The 19,543-nt window shown below is 41.7% G+C and overlaps 1 protein-coding gene across 1 annotated transcript in view; it reads right to left on the reverse strand.

Annotated features, from left to right (window-relative positions):
• The window catches only part of ZCCHC2 (zinc finger CCHC-type containing 2), a 53,289-nt gene that overhangs the window by 18,263 nt on the left and 15,483 nt on the right, over positions 1 to 19,543 (reverse strand). The window contains exons 2-6 of the mRNA XM_025273645.3: positions 10,154 to 10,265; positions 7,572 to 7,648; positions 5,286 to 5,357; positions 3,614 to 3,726; positions 1,720 to 1,814 (exon numbers count right to left, since the gene is read on the reverse strand). Coding sequence (XP_025129430.2) covers positions 1,720 to 1,814; positions 3,614 to 3,726; positions 5,286 to 5,357; positions 7,572 to 7,648; positions 10,154 to 10,265 — 469 coding nt within the window. The remainder of the gene's footprint in view (positions 1 to 1,719; positions 1,815 to 3,613; positions 3,727 to 5,285; positions 5,358 to 7,571; positions 7,649 to 10,153; positions 10,266 to 19,543) is intronic.

The following is a 19,543-nucleotide window of genomic DNA, read 5'->3' on the forward strand; positions in this document are numbered from 1 at the left end:
GAGAAGCCCTTTCTTAAACGAGTGGCTGCAAAATGAACTTTGCCAACAATATGTTCTTTGGTGAAATAACTTGAGATTTTCCACAATTTCAAAACATGTCTTTTAATACACTATCTTGATTTCATACAATTGGAGATCTTAAAAACCCACCAGCCTCTTTAGCATTGCTCATGTAATTTACAAACTGCCGAACTCTCCAGATGAGTTTCCTCTTATTTATGTGTGTACTACTCACTTGAGCACATTTTCCTAGGCAGCCTTGCTAAAATCTGAATTAAAAGCTTAACTTCAGGCTTCAATGCTTCTTCAGAACTAAACAGATGCTATTTATAGATATTCATTTAAAAAAATCACACTTGGTTCAAGAAGAAAGCACTGACTATTTTGATGTTACTGGCAAAATATTTGTTAGAAAAGGCAGCTGAGATAGATGTGTACAAAACCAAAAGCAAAGCAGACTGTGATGGATGCTGAAACGTGAGGGTGAATCAGACCACAGGAACATACAAGGAGGCAGGAAATATCCTTGTGAGGTGGTTATTCCAGTTGGGTTCCAAAAAACAGGTGTGATCTTAACAGACTGTGACAAAAGGGTGCAAAAGAGCAAGACCCTGGAATAGGAAATGGCCAGGTGTACTGAGTGGCTGCCAATCCTTTAAGCCAGGGAGAGGAGGCTCAAGGATGCTCAGGACAGGGCCTGAGCTTCACAGCAGGTGTTTAACGCTCTGAATAGAGGGTGGATGGAAGCTCCAGTACTTTGGCCACCTGGTGCAAAGAGCTGACTCATGGAAGACTCTGATGCTGGGAAAGATTGAAGGCAAAAGGAGAAGGGGAAAACAGAGGATGAGATGGTTAGACAGCATCACTGACTCAATGGACATGAATTTGAGCAAACCCCAGAAGACAGTGAAAGACAGGGGAGCCTAGCGTGCTGCAGTCCATGGTGTCACAGAGCTGGACACAACTTAATGACTGAACAACAACAAGAGGATTAACAAACTGATCCCCAAGACAATCCTGGGGCAGGTTACAGTGGAGCAAGAAACTAGAGTCGGAGAAAAGTGAGGCTTTGTACAGTCTGTGCATGAAAAACAGGCCTGGCAATGGGACTGATGAGAAGGTAAGAAGGAAGACGTCCTCTGTCTGGCGTGGCTTGGTCCTTAAACGACTGGATATGAAGAGGGAAACGTGAAGAGGGTGAGGCCCGAGCTTCCAGCCTGGGAGGCTGGGGAGGTCCTTATGGGAACAGGGGCAGAGGTCAGAGGTTATCCATCATCCAGGCTGCACTAGAGTGTCTTGGCAACCTGTGAGTCAGGTCTATCAAGGGGCCTGAGGATCCAGAAGGCCCATGGGTTTGAGATACTTGGCCCCTGTTTTGTGATGTTAGCGTTTTTTTCTTTTAAAATTTTCATTACAGTACAGCTGATTTAGCTGTTAGTTTTTGCTGTACAGCAAAGTGAATCAGTTATACATATACATATATCCACTCTTTTATAAATTTTTTTCACATACAGATCATTACTGTTTTGTGACATTAGCTTTTATAAGTTACTTTCTTTAAAACTGCAGTGAAAATTCACTAAATACTACCAATGTTTCTAATTTGTATGCTACTTGACCTTAACTAAAATGGCAATCCCATATACAGGATGGCATGGTAAAGCAAGAAATCCAGGCCAGAAAAATGTCAGATTTCTACGGAGGAGCAGAGACACTTACTGAGGCTGTGTAGAGGGTCAGATGATATGGACTGAAAAAAGCTGTGTACTTTCTGACTCTGTAGAAAAGCTTGTGATGAAGTTGAAAATAGCTGCCTGCATGTAAAAAGAAAAGAGACTGGTTAATTTCATGCAATAAACCCATAAGATAGGTGAGATGGTAAACAAACCACGTGGCAGTTTAATTCAGGTACAAAAAACTGTTTTCCTAAGGAAGAGAATATTTGTTTGCTAATGTATTTCCCATAGGAGGAAATGAATAAAAGACTTATCTACAAGAATCTAATAAACAGGCTTATTTTCAACTTTATATAATCTAGTGATAAGGTTTCAATTCTGACCCAACACGTATTACTAACAGTCACCTTTCTGCTCAGAAAAACAACTGCAGGTTCTTCACCCTTCTTCACGGGTGTTACTTTTCACTGTTTGGCGGCGCCATGAAGGAACTGTCCCACCCCCTGAAAATACAGACACTGGGAAGTTTGGAGCGCGGGAGTTCCGGAAGCTACAAGACGCCGCTAGGCTGGTCACAAGTACCGCTGCAGACTCAGGCACGCGTGGCTGATGAGTCACCTCGGTATGCATCACACCATGAGTCTAAGCTGTTATCTTTAAAAACAGCTTTCCTCGTGTTGTATTAATGTCATTAGGGGATTCCAAGTGGAGGTCTTCCCTACAAAAGGGGCAGAATTACAGCACAGTCTGATGGAAAGTTTAATTGGGATGTGAACACCAGCTCAGTCACTTACAAGCTGAATCACCCTAAACAAGGCATGTGGCCTTTTGGCTCCAATTTCCTCTTAGGAAATTTCAACATTCTTCAAGGTTATGATACTCAAGTAGTACATACACATTAAACTGTCACCCTACTCAACATACAAATCCCTTTTCATTGCTTTTGAATACTTTAAGTGCTCATTCAAAAATTTAGTTCTTATTGACTCCCCAAGGTTTCAGACCTACCATTCTGATTAGTTACAAAATCATCCAATACCATACCAAGAGCTGACCCTTATGGACCGAAGCTTTCTAATGCATTAGACAAAACTTCTTCTTGGAACTCAAAATGTGGAGGTAAACATTCGACAGGAAGACAAAGCGGGAAAGGGAGAGATGGGCGAGAAACAGACACCACGTATGGCGCTCATCTAAACTTCCAGGTCTGAACACATTACCAAAGGCTGGGGATTAAAATCCAAAGGCTTCTATTTATCCAGTTATGTTTACAAACCAATTGGTCAGAAGTACAGTCCTGTTGAGTACAAGGCAGGGACTTGTAATCAGTATACAGGCTCGTCAGATTCACTGCTGCAGGGCCACCAGAGAGCAATTACACCCAAACAGGACACAAAGTGGCCATCAACTACTCGCGCAATTAAGAAAAACAAGATTGCATCTGACATGACGTCATCCAACCCCAAATGCATCTTTCCGTACCACACCGTCATCTTCCTAATCCATAGCGCAGGCGGAAGGGAATGCAGACACCAGGCCCTGTACCGGCCCCATTGCCGCCTCACTTACACACTCATTTCCTCCCTCTTTACACACTTTCCTCCCTCACTTACACACTCATTTCCTCCCTCTTTCGTCTTCCCCCTCCTTTACAACTGCTGCATTTCCTAACGGCATGAATGACAGTGACACTAACCCAAAGCCCACAAACTGGGAGTCAGGGCTCCGAATCCGGTTCATGGTCCTGAGACCACAGCCTAGCCTCAGAGAACCACCAAGGGTGTTTTTAAAGGGAAGTATAAGAAAAAATCACTTCTTTAATATAACTTTTGCAGAGATGTCGCCCCGGTTCTCAGCCCCGGCTGACCACGTGCAGCCTGAGGCGCCCTGGGTGCGCGCAGACCCCGCCTCGGGAGCGCGCGGTGCGCAGAACTCACCTCAGCACGGGCTCCAGGTCGGGGTGCCGCCGCTCCTCTCTCTTCAGCGAGCCCTGATTCAGGGCTCGGAGGATGGTCTTGTCAAATGTCTCTGAAGACAACTCTTTGGGAAGCTAGGAAACAAAAACCGCACGGCCAGCGTCACGTCTCTCACTCACTGGGGGCACAAACCAGGGGCATAAAAGGAACGTAAGTGCCTCCTGCTCAGACATCACCCCAAAGCCGTTCCCTTTCTAGACTTTCCCGATACAGGGCCGCAGCCTGGAGCAGCCGCCGAGCAGGGTGGGGTCCCCGGGGGCATCCCCGCGGGGTTGGGGGGGGTGGGACCCGCAGCGCTCACCCCGCTTCCCTCCCACTCCCGGACACCCACAGCGAGGAGCTTCAGTTAAATGGAGCATTTCCCAGAGCTCATATAGCATTCTGCAAAGTGTGGCCTGTCTTTGTCGTTACCACCTCTGTGGCTCCTGTCTCACACGTGAACCTCAGGCCACCTCAGACTGCCAATGCTACGCTCCTAGTGAAGAGCTAGGTGGGAACGACGGGGCAAAACCCCAAGTTTTACACAAACAGTCCCCACCCTCTGGAGCCTCAGCTCAGCCCTGGCCGAGCTCAGTGTGCTAGAAGCTCTTCTTTAAAAACAGTGAGGCCTGATGGATAACCATCTACAAAACCTCGTAACGATTTAGTTTTTGTAACTCTTCTCATGAATTATTAGTTCATTCGTGCAGTCAACACACAGTTCAAACTCCGACTGTGTCCTAAGTACTCTGTCTGGCGCTGTGAATACAGCACCGAGGAGGAAACCTACACCTGGCCTCCATGGAGCTGCGTTTCTGGGGTGGAGGAACAACACAGGGGCCAGACACAGCTGCCACGGAGCAGCGGGGAGGCGGCCACTGAACCGGAAAAGGGGCTGGAAGGCCGGACCTCACTCTTGCACATTTCAGCCAACTGTAAGTGCCGTCCATCAGCCTCCGCAAAAGTTAGAGAGTGTTAGGGAGCACAGGTTGTGAAGGAAACAGTTTTTACTCTTACATTTTGCAGATGATTTTAAAAGGAAGGTAAACAGTTTAAAAAAGACATATGGTAAACCTGAAAGGGTATTTTATAATAGGAAATTCATTCCTAGAAGTACATTATGTTGCCACTTATTTCATATAACTTGATAAGGCATTGGTCTTACAGAAAAAAACACTATATTCAAATGTTGGCTAAACAGGGGTCATTAATTACTGTGATTCTGAAGGATAAGCTATCTATTTGGGACTAATAATTATATATATATATTTTTTTAAAATCTAAGCTTTAGAGAAGTTGTATTACTAAAAAATGAAATCTGTCAAGAAAAAGAACAGTCAAAGCTTAGGAAACCCAGAGGAGAGACCTTGCTGGGTGCTGGGCACATCGCCACCAGCAACATACGTCTCACCAAGAAGCTAGGAATGATAAGGTTCCTTTTTTTTTTTTTTTTTAATGTGGAAAGCCTTCAATTCCTTATATTAGCAATATAACGTAAGAAAATCTATGCTTAGAATAATATGACATTTTCTACAGCTCATGTTCATGAATAGTTGTAAGTCAACCTCTTACATAGTGTTTACTTTGGTGCTAAAGTTTTTGGATTCTGTGTATTATATCAAAATCATTTTAACAATAGAATCTGTATTTTTACCTTCAGTAGAAATTCCTGTAGTTCTTGGTGGGTTTTTGTTACTGTTGTGACTGAAAGATCAGACCAATTTACCTGATTTAAAAAGAAAAAAAAACAACAACACATACTATACAGTTATTTCTCAGGCAAGAACTGACTGGAAAAAAGCCATGTGTAAAACAGATGACCTTACTTAAACTTTATCAGTATCAACAAATTACAAATATAAAGTTAATCTGTTATCATAATTTCTTCAAAATTGTTAAAATTAACTGTATATTGACATGTTACTTAAAAATTTTAGTAACTCCTTTCAAATTGCATGGTTTTCAAAACAAGCTGTCTTCTATAAATGTGACTACATTTTAGTAATTTTTCAGAAAGGGAAATGTGTTACATTCCTTTTGGAGAAGTTGTAGGACTCTAAAATGACACTTGGAGAGTATAGATATATAAGCCCCAAGAAAAAGAAAAATTCTATCTCCTTAAACTTATTAAATACACATTCTTAAGAGAAATACCGGGTTCACTGCCCCTCTTTGGTAGTGTATTGTGCTTTTATGGGAATTTATAGTTTAGGAAAAGATTTCATCATCTTTATCTTAATGCTTTAAAGTCCTATGAAGGTGGATGAGGCAGATATGACTACTTCCATTTGCAGATGGAGAAACTAAAACTCAAAAAGGCTGACAGATTCAAACTCTAAGCAAGCAGAAGAGCCACAACTAAAATTGATTACCTACTTACTTCTTGGATACTTTTAATTCAGTGGACTCAATGGTGGCCCACTAATCATTTCTACTTCACAATTATCTGAGCTGAGTAAATACTTGAACTATGTAACACATAAGCCTTAGCAACTAGTCATGCCACAATTAACCAAATACTTAACAATACCTTCAGCATTTTACCCAGCAACCCTCAAACAAATATCCTTATTAAGGGGGCAAATTTTTAAATGACGTCTAATTATTCAAATGGTCGTTGAGCAGCTACTGGTGTCAGACACTTCTTATGAAAGGATGCGGAGGGGACAAGACAGTGAAGGCTCTGTGGGCTGAGGGCAGAGCCCAGTGCAGGAATCAGACCAGAGCCCATGAGCAGAGAGATTCTTCCATAAGTGACCAGGGCTCCACAGACAGTGCACTAGGCACGGAGCAGGGGCTGCGAGCAGCACGTGAGACAGGCGCCAAGAACGACCTGGGCAGGGGCGGGGAGGGTAGTGGCAGCTCAATCTGGGGCCGATAGATGATTCCAGCCAGAGAACACAGAGGCCTTATCGAATGAACGAGCTAAGAGCTCCAGCAACGCAAGGAGAGCTGGACTAGCTGAGTAAAGAGCGCAGAATGGCTGGTGTCAAATGTAGATGAGATGTGGAGATAAGGACTTAAAATTTGAAAACTGAGGATACTTCTACAGAAGGCAGAAGCTAGTCCCAAAACTTATTCAACAAAACAAGGCAAGTCAGACACGGTGAGATGCAGAGGATGATGATTCCTGCTCTCTCGGAGATGACAGCCTTCTGGAAAGAAATACCATGTAACCCAAGTACAAGAACCTGGGAAAGGGATGATGTCGGTACACCCGGGATGAAGGAAAAGACCTTCTGCTGCAGGATCAGAAGTGACTTCGTGAGGCAGGGCCGCTGACGTCTGGCGGGCAGCTCCTTCGGAAGGAAGTGAGGGGCGGGCGCAGAGATGCCTCCGCCCTGCAGCTCCAGCGCAGGCGGCCCGCCTGAAGAGCAGCGCTGGCCGGTGCGGCCCGGCAGGGAGGAGGGAGATGCGGGCAAGGGTCCACAGCCCAGGCCACAGGCAGAGAGGAGCCGCGGGGACCGACCGCGCTGGGCTCTGCGCTCAGTCAGACACCGTGTGACGGACAGAAGGGCAGCAGAGCAACCAGAGACCAGAGCAGGCAACGAGGGCCAGGAAACAGCAGCCTCGGAGGAAGAGGAGAGACACCGGGGAAGACTGCCACGGAAGGCTACGCCTGTCTTCCCGACACTCAACACTGCTGAATGGTTACTTTCACTTTCTAAAGGTTTGTTTACACCTTAAATCTAAGCCTCTTATTTCTTTTTAATCAAACTGGCAGAGCAATCTTAATGTGATACATCTTTTAAACTGGGCAAACCATGCAGTATATACTGGAAACAGCACATCCCCTTAATTAAGACAAACACAGATATGTGCACAGCTTTTCTTAAGTTAGCAAACCTGCCATTTAGTTTTTCCAAAGATTAATTTTCATTCCTTCCAAAAGATCAGTGAACACAGTGTGAGGTATCTTTTTTGGGTGAGAGTAGCTTACTTTGAAGGTGTACTCCCAATATTTGTCAGCCCTTTTTCTCTGGACTCCTTTCAACATTATCTTCTCAATGTGTACAGCTGAAAGAAAGAAAACATGCTGACTTGTTCTACAGAGACTAGATACACATTTCAGTTATTCAACCTGACACAGCCAAATGGTTAAGCTATTTATCCTCATCTTTACTACTGGCCTTAATCATGGAATAAAACCAAAAACCCCAGAAGCACAGCAATGTGCTGTCTATCCATCAAGTAATTTCTTTCTACATCTATGAGTATGCTGAGTGCCTAAAGTCGTTTCAAGCACTCTGCTAAGCACCAAAGATAAATAATAAGAGGTGCCTGCAGTGAAGATTGCTTATCTAGAGGAATCTTCAAAACTGTTAATTCACATTACCACAAATACAGCACTTTAGAGTCTTTCAGTTATTTAGGCAGATTAGGTATAAACTAGAAAAAATTCTTAAATGAGGTGGGGAACTCTTCAAAAGTAATAGGAAAGCGATAAAGACTTCTTTCCAATTCAGAATTTAAAAACTGTTTCCCTCAAGTGTGACCCTTAATATCATACAATGGTAACACAACTTAACATTATAATGAATTATGATGGTTCACTGTAGTAAAACTCCTCACAATTTATTATACAATAGTGGTCGTCAATTACACTGGTGGCTTAAGAACAATTACACTGAACTGAACTAGGTAAGATGATCAGCTCACTCATGAAGTAAGTCAAAGTGCAAACCCCCAAAGTCCTCATTTCATACATCCTTCAATAGAAGTTACCACCTTAGCAAGTAAATCTCTTTACAAAGTAAAAAGAGCCAGTCTACTAAGCATAATATAAGGACTTAAGGAAAAAAAAATTTGCTGCTCAGGTGTAAGTAGAAGAAATCGTAATGAAGATGATAAAGGTCACAGGGAAGAAGTTAGGAAAGGGACTCAACACAAGGTCACCGCTCGAGTCACAGGGGACAGGAGATGGAAAAGAAAAGGGAAGGACTTTGCCTTAAAGGAAGAAGTTAAAACAGGTGAAGTAGAATATACAAAGGAACAAAAGTGTGCAGGAAGAAGTAAGATTGCTATAGATCACAGAAGGTGGGCACTGAGAAAGCAGGAATCCTAAGATTACAGAAATCTGCTGGTAAACAGACATTAGGAGACACCATTACCAGAATTTTGTGTTAACTTTCCAAATGTCTAGTGTTTGGTGGCCTGCTTCTGGGCCAGTTTCCCTTGGTGGATGAGAACGTTGAGGATGGAGACGAAATAACCGCAGACGCCAGGTGGGGTGAGAAGCCTGCAGTGGCTGAGCACTGCTGCACACGACGAAGGCTGGAGGAGGGGAGGGGCCTGCTGTTTCCAAAAGCTGCTCTATTCAATTACGGGAAGGATGGTGCTATTCAATAAAAATGATCTGAACTAATCAATGTTCCAAAATATGAAGCAGCTTTACTTCTGAAAGCAGGCTGAGAGGGGGCCGCAGAGCAGTGTGGCACAGGAGCATGGCTGTGGCTTCGGCTCCATTTCCCTTCTACCTGCTGTGATCTATCAGAATCGAGGTGAGGGAGACAGAGGGCACGGGGTGAGGGATGGCTGATAATGGGAGGCCCTGCAACTCTCAAATTAAAGAACTGCAGAGCATGACTATGGACATTTGTTTAAAAGTTAAAGATATAGGAAAAACCATCTATAAGTACCACCTTACAGTTAATTATTATCATTTTGATGAAGTCTTTTTATTTTTTTTTAACTCTCTTAAAGAAAAAAAAACAAAACAAAACCACAACGGACCTTCACTGTAAACCCAAACTCTGCTTCACTGAGCCTGGCTGAAGCAGACCAGGCAGGATTCCAGATTACCGTTCAAGATTCAGTAATCTTGAACAGAAGCAGTTAATTATGTAAACATTTTCTAAACCTTAAACATTCACATCTATTTTTCCTCCGTGAAGAAAAATGCATTACATGAAAAGGATTATTATTGGAACTAAAAGGAAACAGAAAGACATCAATTCAAAGCTGTTATAACTGAGTATGATGCTTACCGCCTATCTTTCACCCTTCCCAAATTTTCCCTCAGCAGGTTAATGGACCCCCAAATGTAAAGGGAAGAGAACATGTGAACCTGTTTCTCTTCGGGTGGCAATGTCCTTCCATTCCCCCACCCGGACCTCTGGAAAACTGCATCACTGCAGGAAGCACATGCTTGTAAGAAATCTCTTCTCTCTTACAGTGCACTTCAGTAAAATTGACTTTTCCAGCAGACCTTGAGCACATTCTACAGCTAAAGCACTGTACTAATACTCTGGGGGGAGGTTAAAGTCTTTGCCCTCCAGAAGTATGCAGCCTGATTTAAGAAAGGCAGAACCGAGTAAGCGTGGGCTGGGACGGGCCAGGGGGCTGCAGAATTGGAGCCCAGACGCAGACTCAAGGAAGTGAGAGGACCAGCATTTGAGCCAAACCCAGGACCCACAGAGCTCTGTATTCCACAAAGGGGAAAGGGGGTGAATTAGTCAGCGTCAGTAGCACTCTGCAACCTTGTGTCCAGACGGTTTACAGTTTAGGAAAAATACAACATACCTTCTCGCTGGGTTCTGTGAGGTGTCACAGTAAGTCCATCATGAGGTATTGGGGCTTGTTCTATTAAACTGGCCTCGTTACTTTGCATATAATCACCATGAGAAGAGTCATTCTAGAGGAGAGAGGGGGGCACAGGTTAATCTACATCTGAGACTAAGAACAATGAACGCCACAAAAATAAACTAGATTAAAGTGATACTTTTAACAGCAGTAATTTCAACAGCAATTTTAGAGATAAAATAGGTGATTACACATTTAGAGCAGAAAGGCACAGTGCCAGAGCAGGAAAGAGATAGCCATATTTATCTTCATTTAACAGCAATATTCTATCAATTATTTAATTGTCCCAGTTTGGGGGGCACACACAGCATACTGCTATTCAGAATCGCCAATGATGTCAATTCCTTACCCAAGTGAACCATGATCACATATAAAAAGACGGTACCCTTTATGTTATTCCCCAGATGTAAGGGCATCTGTATTTTTTATGTTTTCATGCAGTTTTTTAATTCACTACTTGGTCTTAGTGACAGTCTAACAAGACGCTTTGTTAGGAAAAAAATTTTTAAGACTATCATCAATACACAAATCTAAACAAGAATGTGTGTGGACAATGAGTTTACATTAATGCTAAACCATCTAATATCAACTAGGTGCTCTACCATTAGTGAACTAGAGTTAAGTTTTATCCCTACAAACACTACTTGGGAGTCATGAAGAGCTTGCCAATCTTATACATGGCTCTCAGAATTCAAACACTGTCATGGATTGGGTTGGCCAAAAAGTTCAATTTTTCTGTTAAGTTGTTATGGAAAAATATGAACGAATCTTTTGATCAACCCAATATATTGTTACTCTAACCCACTGGGTAAGCCAAAAATTAAAATAGCTTTATAATGGATCTATATCAGAATTCATACCTTATCCTCCCCCACTTCATGTTCAGAATCTCAAAACACTATTCAGACCAAAATTATCTCAGTTACAGGAGCTAATTATAATATTACAAATCTGCAATAAATAATACACATTAATTTTTTAATTGTATATAAAAATGAAGTCAACAGAAGACCTTAAACTTTCCAAGAATTCTAATTTAAAATATTTTGTTCTATAGTCTGACCATGCCTCTTGACCTGTCAGTGAGTATGAGCTGTCAGTTGATGGCTCTATTCCTAGGAATAAGGCATCATACCAGATACCCCTGGGAGCTAAGCTTCAGCCTCATGGTGTGTCGTCTTCTAGAAACCCAAGGAAATAAAGGCTGTCTACACAGAAACACTTAAGAAGAAGGAGAGCATCGACCTCTTAAGTCAGCAACCAACTTTTGAATGGCACTCACCAACTTTCAATATTATTGAATAAAAAAAAGGCAGGCATAAGAATTCTTCTAACAGTAACAAAATCATGTATTTCCCAACCCAAACCATATAATCATTTACTACAAAATAATACAACCACATTGGCCTAAACTGCTATAAATACTTCAAAAATCAATATAAATAAAGCACTGTAATCCTCTTAAATACTTGTGTTAATTGGAAGTTTAGCTGAACGGGTCAACCATTTTCTTTTTTTTTAATATAAATTTATTTAATTGGAGGCTAATTACAGTATTGTATTGGTTTTGCCATACATCAACATAAATCCACCATGGGTGTACACGTGTTCCCCATCCTGAACCCCCCTCCCACCTCCCTGGCCCATCCCATCCCTCTGGGTCATCCCAGTGCACCAGCCCGAGCATCCTGTATCATGCATCGAACCTGGACTGGCGATTCGTTTCACATATGATATTATACATGTTTCAATGCCATTCTCCCAAATCATCCCACCCTCGCCCTTTCCCAGAGTCCAAAAGACTATTCTATACATCTGTATCTCTTTTGCTGTCTCGTGTACAGGGTTATCATTACCATCTTTTTAAATTCTATATATATGCATTAGTATACTGTATTGGTGTTTTTCTTTCTGGCTTACTTCACTCTGTATAATAAGCTCCAGTTTCATCTACCTCATTAGAACTGATCCAAATGTATTCTTTTTAATGGCTGAGTATATTCCCTTGTGTATATGTACCACAGCTTTCTTATCCATTCGTCTGCTGATGGACATCTAGGTTGCTTCCATGCCCTGGCTATTATAAACAGTGCTGCAATGAACACTGGGGTACACGTGTCTCTTTCAATTCTGGTTTCCTTGGTGTGTATGCCCAGCAGTGGGATTCCTGGGTCGTGTGGCAGTTCTATTTCCAGTTTTTTAAGGAATCTCCACACTGTTCTCCATAGTGGCTGTACTAGTTTGCATTCCCACCAACAGTGTAAGAGGGTTCCCTTTTCTCCACACCCTCTCCAGCATTATTGCTTGTAGACTTTTGGATCACAGCCATTCTAACTGGCGTGAAATGGTACCTCACTGTGGCTTTGATTTGCATTTCTCTGATAATGAGTGACGTTGAACATCTTTTCATGTATTTGTTAGCCATCTGTATGTCTTCTTTGGAGAAATGTCTGTTTAGTTCCTTGGGCCATTTTTTGATTGGGTCGTTTATTTTTCTGGAATTGAGCTGCAGGAGTTGCTTGTATATTTTTGAGATTAATTCTTTGTCAGTTGCTTCATTTGCTATTATTTTCTCCCACTCTGAAGGCTGTCTTTTCACCTTGCTAGTAGTTTCCTTTGTTGTGCAGAAGCTTTTAATTTTAATTAGGTCCCATTTGTTTATTTTTGCTTTTATTTCCAATATTCTGGGAGGTGGGTCATAGAGGATCCTGCTGTGATTTATGTCGGAGAGTGTTTTGCCTATGTTCTCCTCTAGGAGTTTTTTAGTTTCTGGTCTTACGTTTAGATCTTTAATCCATTTTAAGTTTATTTTTGTGTATGGTGTTAGAAAGTGTTCTAGTTTCATTCTTTTACAAGTGGTTGACCAGCTTTCCCAGCACCATTTGTTAAAGAGATTGTCTTTAATCCATTGTATATTCTTGCCTCCTTTGTCAAAGATAAGGTGACCATAGGTGCGTGGATTTATCTCTGGGCTTTCTATTTTGTTCCATTGATCTATATTTCTGTCTTTGTGCCAGTACCATACTGTCTTGATGACTGTGGCTTTGTAGTAGAGCCTGAAATCAGGCAGGTTGATTTCTCCAGTTCCATTCTTCTCAAGATTGCTTTGGCTATTCAAAGTTTTTTGTATTTCCATACAAATTGTGAAATTATTTGTTCTAGCTCTGTGAAAAATACCGTTGGTAGCTTGATGGGGATTGCATTGAATCTATAGATTGCTTTGGGTAGTATACTCATTTTCACTATATTGATTCTTCTGATCCATGAACACGGTATATTTCTCCATCTTTTAGGGTCCTCTTTGATTTCTTTCACCAGTGTTTTATAGTATTCTATATAAAGGTCTTTTGTTTCTTTAGGTAGATATATTCCTAAGTATTTTATTCTTTTCATTGCAATGGTGAATGGAATTTTTTCCTTAATTTCTCTATTTTCTCATTATTAGTGTATAGGAATGCAAGGGATTTCTGTGTGTTGATTTTAAATCCTGCAACTTTACTATATTCATTGATTAGCTCTAGTAATTTTCTGGTGGAGTCTTTAGGGTTTTCTATGTAGAGGATCATGTCATCTGCAAACAGTGAGAGTTTTACGTCTTCTTTTCCAATTTGGATTCATTTCTTTTTCTGCTCTGATTGCTGTGGCCAAAACTTCCAAAACTATGTTGAATAGTAGTGATGAAAGTGGGCATCCTTGTCTTGTTCCTGACTTTAGGGGAAATGCTTTCAATTTTTCACCATTGAGGATAATGTTTGCTGTGGGTTTGTCATTTATAGCTTTTATTATGTTGAGGTATATTCCTTCTATTCCTGCTTTCTGGAGAGTTTTTATCATAAACGAATGTTGAATTTTGTCAAAGGCTTTCTCTGCATCTATTGAGATAATCATATGGCTTTTATTTTTCAATTTGTTAATGTGGTATATTACACTGATTGATTTGCGGATAATGAAGAATCCTTGCATCCCTGGGATAAAGACCACTTGGTCATGATGTATGATCTTTTTAATGTGTTGTTGGATTCTGATTGCTAGAATTTTGTTAAGGATTTTTGCATCTATGTTCATCAGTGATATTGACCTGTAGTTTTCTTTTTTTGTGGCATCTTTATCAGGTTTTGGTATTAGGGTGATGGTGGCCTCATAGAATGAGTTTGGAAGTTTACCTTCCTCTGCAATTTTCTGGAAGAGTTTGAGTAGGATAGGTGTTAGCTCTTCTCTAAATTTTTGGTAGAATTCAGCTGTGAAGCTGTCTGGACCTGGGCTTTTGTTTGCTGGAAGATTTCTGATTATAGTTTCAATTTCTGTGCTTGTGATGGGTCCGTTAAGATTTTCTATTTCTTCCTGGTTCAGTTTTGGAAAGTTGTACTTTTCTAAGAATTTGTCCATTTCTTCCACGTTGTCCATTTTATTGGCATATAATTGCTGATAGTAGTCTCTTATGATCCTTTGTCTTTCTGTGTTGTCTGTTGTGATCTCTCCGTTTTCATTTCTCATTTTATTGATTTGAGTTTTTTCCCTTTGTTTCTTGATGAGTCTGGCTAATGGTTTGTCAATTTTATTTATCCTCTCAAAGAACCAGCTTTTGGCTTTGTTGATTTTTGCTATGGTCTCTTTTGTTTCTTTTGCATTTATTTCTGCCCTAATCTTTAAGATTTCTTTCCTTCTACTGACCCTGGGGTTCTTCATTTCTTCCTTTTCTAGTTGCTTTAGGTGTAGAGTTAGGTTATTTGACTTCTTTCTTGTTTCTTGAGGTATGCCTGTATTGCTATGAACCTTCCTCTTAGCACTGCTTTTACAGTGTCCCACAGGTTTTGAGTTGTTGTGTTTTCATTTTCATTCATTCCTATGCATTTTCTTTTTTGATTTCTTCTGTGATTTGTTGGTTATTCAGCAGTGTGTTGTTCAGCCTCCATATGTTGGAATTTTTAATAGTTTTTCTCCTGTAATTGAGATCTAATCTTACTGCATTGTGGTCAGAAAAGATGCCTGGAATGATTTCAATTGTTTTGAATTTACCACAGCTAGATTTATGGCCCAGGATATGATCTATCCTGGAGAAGGTTCCATGTGCACTTGAGAAAAAGGTGAAATTCATTGTTTTGGGGTGAAATGTCCTATAGATATATCAATTAGGTCTAACTGGTCTATTGTATCATTTAACGTTTGTGTTTCCTTGTTAATTTTCTGTTTAGTTGATCCATCCATAGGTGTGAGTGGGGTATTAAAGTCTCCCACTATTATTGTGTTATTGTTAATTTCCCCTTTCATACTTGTTAGCATTTGTCTTACATATTGTGGTGCTCCTATATTGGGTGCATATATATTTATAATTGTTATATCTTCTTCTTGGATTGATCCTTTGATCATTATGTAGTGTCCTTCTTTGTCACTTTTCACAGCCTTTGTTTTAAAGTCTATTTAATCTGATAGGAGTATTGCTACTCCTGCTTTATTTTGATCTCTGTTTCCATGGAATATCTTTTTCCAGTCCTTCACTTTCAGTCTGTATGTGTCCCCTGTTTTCAGGTGGGTCTCTTGTAGACAACATATATAAGGGTCTTGTTTTTGTATCCATTCAGCCAGTCTTTGTCTTTTGGTTGGGGCATTCAACCCATTTACGTTTAAGGTAATTATTGATAAGTATGATCCCGTTGCCATTTGCTTTATTGTTTGGGGTTCGAGTTTATACACTCTTTTTGTGTCTCCCGTCTAGAGAATATCCTTTAGCATTTGTTGGAGAGCTGGTTTGGTGGTGCTGAATTCTCTCAGCTTTTGCTTGTCTGTAAAGCTTTTGATTTCTCCTTCATATGTGAATGAGATCCTTGCTGGGTACAGTAATCTGGGCTGTAGGTTATTTTCTTTCATCACTTTAAGTATGTCTTGCCATTCCCTCCTGGCCTGAAGAGTTCCTATTCAAAGATCAGATGTTATCCTTATGGTAATCCCCTTGTGTGTTATTTGTTGTTTTCCCCTTGCTGCTTTTAATATTTGTTTTTTGTGTTTGATCTTTGTTAATTTGATTAATATGTGTCTTGGGGTGTTTCACTGTGGGTTTATCCTGTTTGGGACTCTCTGGGTTTCTTGGACGTGGGTGATTATTTCCTTTTCCATTTTAGGGAAGTTTTCAACTATTGTCTCCTCAAGAATTTTCTCATGGTCTTCCTTTTTGTCTTCTTCTGGGACTCCTATGATTCGAATGTTGAGGCATTTAACATTGTCCCAGAGGTCTCTGAGATTGTCTTCATTTCTTTTAATTCATTTTTCTTTTTTCCTCTCTGATTCATTTATTTCTACCATTCTATCTTCTACCTCACTAATCCTGTCTTCTGTATTCTACTATTTGTTCCCTCCAGAGTGGTTTTGATCTCATTTATTGCATTATTCATTTTATATTGACTCTTTTTTATTTCTTCTAGGTCCTTGTTAAAACTTTCTTGCATCTTCTCAATCCTTGTCTCCAGGCTATTTATCTATGATTCCATTTTGTTTTCAAGATTTTGGATCATTTTCACTATCATTATTCAGAACTCTTTATCAGGTAGATTCCATATCTCTTTCTCTTTTGTTTGGTTTGGTGGGCATTTATCCTGTTCCTTTACCTGCTGGGTATTCCTCTGTCTCTTCATCTTGTTTATATTGCTGTGTTTGGGGTGGCCATTCTGCATTCTGGCAGTTTGTGGAGTTCTCTTTATTGTGGAGTGTCCTCACTGTGGGTGGGGCTGTACGGGTGGCTTGTCAAGGTTTCCTGGTTAGGGAAGCCTGTGTCGGTGTTCTGGAGGGTGGAGCTGGATTTCTTCTCTCTGGAGTGCAATGAAGTGTCTAGTAATGAGTTATGAGATGTCAGTGGGTTTGGAGTGACTTTGGGCAGCCTGTATATTGAAGCTCAGGGCTGTGTTTCTGTGCTGCTGGAGAATTTGCATGGTATTTCTTGCTTTGGAACTTGTTGGCCCTTGGGTGGTGCTTGGTTTCAGTGTAGGTATGGAGGCATTTGATGAGCTCCTGTCGATTAATGTTCCCTGGAGTCAGGAGTTCTCTGGTGTTCTCAGGATTTGGACTTAAGCCTCCTGCTTCTGGTTTTCAGTCTTATTTTTATAGTCGCCTCAAGACTTCTCCATCTATATAGCACCACTGATAAAACATCTAGATTAAAGATGAAAAGTTTCTCCACAGTGAGGGACACCCAGAGAAGTTCACCAAGTTACATGGAGAAGAGGGAGGAGGGAGATAGAGGTGACCAGGATGAGAAGAGGGGGAATCAAAAGAGGCGAGAGCAAGCTAGCCAGTAATCACTTCCTTATGTGATCTCCACAGTCTGGACCGCTCAGAGATGTTCACAGGGTTATACAGAGAAGAGAAGAGGGAGGAAGGAGACAGAGGTGGCCAGGGGAATAAAGGGGGAAATCAAAAGAAGAGAGAGAGATCCAGCCAGTAATCAGTTCTCCACCATCTGGAACACACACAGAGATTCACAGAGTTGGGTAGAGAAGAGAAGGGGGAGGGAGGAGATACAGGCAACCTGGTGGAGAAAAAGGAGAGTCCAAAGTGGGAGAAAGCAGTCAAGCCAGTAATCTCACTCCCAAGTAAAAATGGGTACTGAAGATTGGGTTCTTAAAGGTACAAAATTGATAACAAATTCCAAAAAGCGAAGATTAAAAATCTAGAGTAGAGGTTGGATTTTCAAAAATACAGTATTAAAGAAAAAAACAAAGTCACAAAAATTATAAATATATATATATATATATATATATAAAGTTTGCTTTAAAAAATAGGGTCCCTTTTTTTTTGCAAAGTAATAGGTTATAAAAATGAAAATTAAAGGAGTAATAGAGGACTTAAAATTAAAATTTTTTTTAAAAAATTTAAAGAATGATAGTCAAAATATATCCAGGACTTTCTCTGGTGTTGTGGGCAGTATGGGGTCAGTTCATTTTCGGATAGTTCCTTGATCTGGCTTATATTTCTCAACATCTATAGGCCCCTTCCTATGTAGTCAGTACTACCTGTCAGTCCCCAGGCGGTTCCCTCTGTTTTAGCTTCTTCTGTTTGCTGGTCTCTTCAGTGTCTGATTTCAGCCCTGACACTAGGCGGGCGGTGGTGGACACTTTCTTTTAGGCTCACTTGTTCAGTTGTGCTGTGGGGAGGGAGGGACACTGCAAATAAATAACACTGGCATGTGCTTGCACTGTCTCAGCCACACTGGGCCTGCCCCCACTCACAGCACGTGTGCCCTCTCTGCCCACACTGCTCAGGCTCTAGGTTGCTCCACCGGGAATCGTCCGAGGCCGGCCCTGGGCTGCATGCACCTCCCAGGTCTAAGCTGCTCAGGTTTAGGCACTCAAGTAGTCCTCAGAGGCGCAGACTCGGTTGGGCCTGCATTTTGTGCCCTTCCCAGGTCCGAGCAGCTCAGGTGATCAGGTGTTTGGTGAGCGCAGTCACTGCGACTCATCACCTCCCCCATCCCTGCCGCTCAGTTTTCTGGGTGTACACCTGGCGCACCTTCTCAGACAGATGTTGACCGTCCAGAACCCCCAAGAAGTCTCGGTTAGCAACGAAGCCTGCTTGCAGTTTGGTAGATAATGCCTCTCTGGGGCCGTGACTGCCCCCTTCTGGATCTGGCTGCCTGTCTCAGGAGGAAGATGGGCCGGCAGGCAGCTGGCTAGCTCTGTTCAGTCCTTTGTTCTGTGAGCGGGCCTGGCAGTGTCTTAGGTTAGGGTTTTTCCTGTGGTAGCTATCCCACAGTCTAGTTTGCCATCCCAAGTTAGTTCCTTCAGATTGCCCTTGGGGCATTCAGGCCCGGTCCTTACTCTACGCAATGTAGCCCACGCCTCCCTGCCCAACCCCCACTTTGCTAGTGGCGGATGCAGGCGTCTGTGCTGCTTCTCCGCTGGGGGGAGTTACTGTTGGGCACGTAATCTGTGGGTTTTAATTATTTATTTTTCCTCCCAGTTATGTTGCCCTCTGTGGTTCCAAGGCTCGCCACAGACTCGGCAGTGAGAGTGTTTCCTGGTGTTTGGAAACTTCTTTTTTAAGACTCCCTTCCCAGGATGGAGCTCCGTCCCTACCTCTTTTGTCTCTCTTTCTGTCTTTTATATTTTTTCCTACCTCCTTTCGAAGACAATGGGCTGCTTTTCTGGGTGCCTGATGTCCTCCGCTGGCATTCAGAAGTTGTTTTGTGGAATTCACTCAGTGTTCAAATGTTCTTTGGATGAATTTGTGGAGGAGAAAGTGGTCTTCCCGTCCTATTCCTCAGCCATCTTAGGACCGCCCCCCCCCTCCAACTCCACCATTTCTTAAGGGTATATTCCATATTGTTCATATGTGGTTCATAAA

This window comes from Bubalus bubalis, chromosome 22 (assembly GCF_019923935.1).
Source record: "Bubalus bubalis isolate 160015118507 breed Murrah chromosome 22, NDDB_SH_1, whole genome shotgun sequence".
In the NCBI taxonomy this organism is placed as follows: Eukaryota; Metazoa; Chordata; class Mammalia; order Artiodactyla; family Bovidae; genus Bubalus; species Bubalus bubalis.